The sequence below is a fragment of the Natrix helvetica genome, assembly GCF_964273705.1.
Source record: "Natrix helvetica genome assembly, chromosome: 12".
NCBI lineage: Eukaryota > Metazoa > Chordata > Lepidosauria > Squamata > Natricidae > Natrix > Natrix helvetica.
Genome location: NC_138556.1, coordinates 1,569,370 through 1,571,298, shown reverse-complemented (window position 1 = coordinate 1,571,298; position 1,929 = coordinate 1,569,370). Strand labels below are relative to the sequence as shown.

Below are 1,929 nucleotides of genomic sequence, written 5' to 3'. Positions count from 1 at the left end.
CCGGAGACCACGCCCACACGCGTATTCTGGGTTTGAAGCCTTTATTAACCGCCGCGCGCGCAGTGCGCCTGCGCCGATGCCTAGCCGTCGCACTCGTCCGGGGCTCAGCCTCGCCTCACAGCAGGGGGAGCGGGAAGGAGGCGCAGTCGGCCAGGCCGCACATGTTCTTCCCGCGCTCGATGTTGAAGTACCTGCCGGGGCAAAGAAGAGCCTCGTGAGCCCCCCGGAGCGCCCCGCCCGCTGTCGAGAGCCGGGGCTGGTGCGGGGGGTCCCCGGGGGGCGCTGCCTGCATTACCCGTCCATGCCCCACCGGGGCCCCCAGGAGTTTTTCACGATCCAGAAGGGCTCGCCGTCCGCTTCCCCGTAGCCCACGGCCAGGACGGCGTGGTTCACTTTGTCCGGGGTTCGGTCGCACTCCGTGCTGTGGGGAGAGAGACGGAGCAGCGGTTGGAGAGCGCGTCAGGCCGAGTCAAAGCGGGAAAGGACCCCAGCGGCCCCTCGGGCTCTTCAGAGAGAAGCGCCGGGGTGATCACGAAGGATCCGATCCAGAAGCCCTCAAGGGAGTCTTGAAGCAGAAGCGAGAGAGGCCCTCGTTCTCCTTTCGCTGCTTACCTGGATCGCTTATTAGATGCAAAGGCAGAAAGGGAAACAGTATCTAAATGCGATATGCATGCAAAAAGGGCAAATAGAGTTTTAAGATGAAGCAACCTATTTAATTTCTAGATCATAGGAAGGAATTGGGGGTTTCTGCACAGGAACTTAAGTCAGTGTTATGCCCAGGTGGGGTACCACATTTTTAGGGAACAGTTTACAGGACAGCGAGTTGCGTAGGAGCCTGGGAACAAAAATTATGAGGAAAAAATGGAAGTATACAGGGCGAGTTTGAAAAAGAAGCGATGGGAGGGGGGAATATCATTTCCAAGGATCTGGAGATGGCAAGCCTTGTTCCTCTTGTCCCAAAGGGCAATTGCATCACAGGGCAGATTGTGGGTGAGTGGGAGGTGCGAAGGAAAAAGAACCAGGAGGGCCTTTGGCAGCGCTGGCTGGGTGGAAGGCCAGGTGGCCACAGGTCAGAGGCACTCAGCAGGGCTCTTCCAGCTAAAGGGCTTGAGAGGATCAGCTCATTTGCATGTGACTGAGAAGTTACAGGCTGATCAAAGAAAGTGAAACAACAGGACAAAGAGAGTAATCCTGGAAGTGGTTCCTTTGAGCAAGGAGGGCTGCCCAATGCCTCAAAGAAGTAAGCGTGGAGCCTGAAAGGGGCCCTTCCCTTTCATGTGGACCTATTTCTAATGCCCCTGCCCAGCTGGCCAATTTGCTTGCCACCTCCCAATTCAGCATGGGACTGTTGAACTGAACTGGGTGCCTTGGAGTTCTGCTGGGGACCTGAGGGGCCACGGAAGGAGGGCTGTTCTTGCAAGGGGTTGCCAGAGGGCCGTTGCTGGGAAAAGGGTGATTCTGGGGCCTTTGAGCAGCCATCCTCTTGGCATGAAGCAAAGCGGGGTGCGCCAACAGGGACTCACCTGGTGTAAACCCCCTCCTGATAGTGTACAAAGTCCTCCTTCACTTCAAAGGCAATGCTCACTGGGTTGTACGTACCCACTGCTTGCACCAGGCCTTGCTCATCGTACTGGAAAGAAAGAGGCCCGGCGTTACTGGGCAAGGGCCTCTGAGCATGTGCAGAAAGGGGACTGCCAGAGCAGACCCAAGTGAGGAGGAGCCCATTTTCAAGCCTCTTAATCTCTTTCAAAAGGGCACTCCAGGAAGGGCTGCTTTGTGGGGCAGGAGGTGGAAGTGGGTCCCCCAAGGAGCAAAGGGCTCTGCCGGTCGCTCACCAGTGAAATGTTGACCACGTCTTTGATGAACGCCACGGCCTTCTGAGGCTGGAACTTGCAGGTGCCGTTCTGCACATCATCACCAAAGGAGCCT

At 57.0% G+C, this 1,929-nt stretch overlaps 1 protein-coding gene across 1 annotated transcript in view; it reads right to left on the bottom strand.

Annotated features, from left to right (window-relative positions):
• Nucleotides 1–24: 24 nt before the first annotated feature.
• LOC309398018 (uncharacterized protein) overlaps nucleotides 25–1,929 on the bottom strand; it is an 11,671-nt gene continuing 9,766 nt past the window's right edge. Inside the window, exons 7-10 of the mRNA XM_081964501.1 lie at nucleotides 1,836–1,927; nucleotides 1,524–1,630; nucleotides 296–421; nucleotides 25–191 (exon numbers count right to left, since the gene is read on the bottom strand). Coding sequence (XP_081820627.1) covers nucleotides 116–191; nucleotides 296–421; nucleotides 1,524–1,630; nucleotides 1,836–1,927 — 401 coding nt within the window. The 3' untranslated portion in view covers nucleotides 25–115. The remainder of the gene's footprint in view (nucleotides 192–295; nucleotides 422–1,523; nucleotides 1,631–1,835; nucleotides 1,928–1,929) is intronic.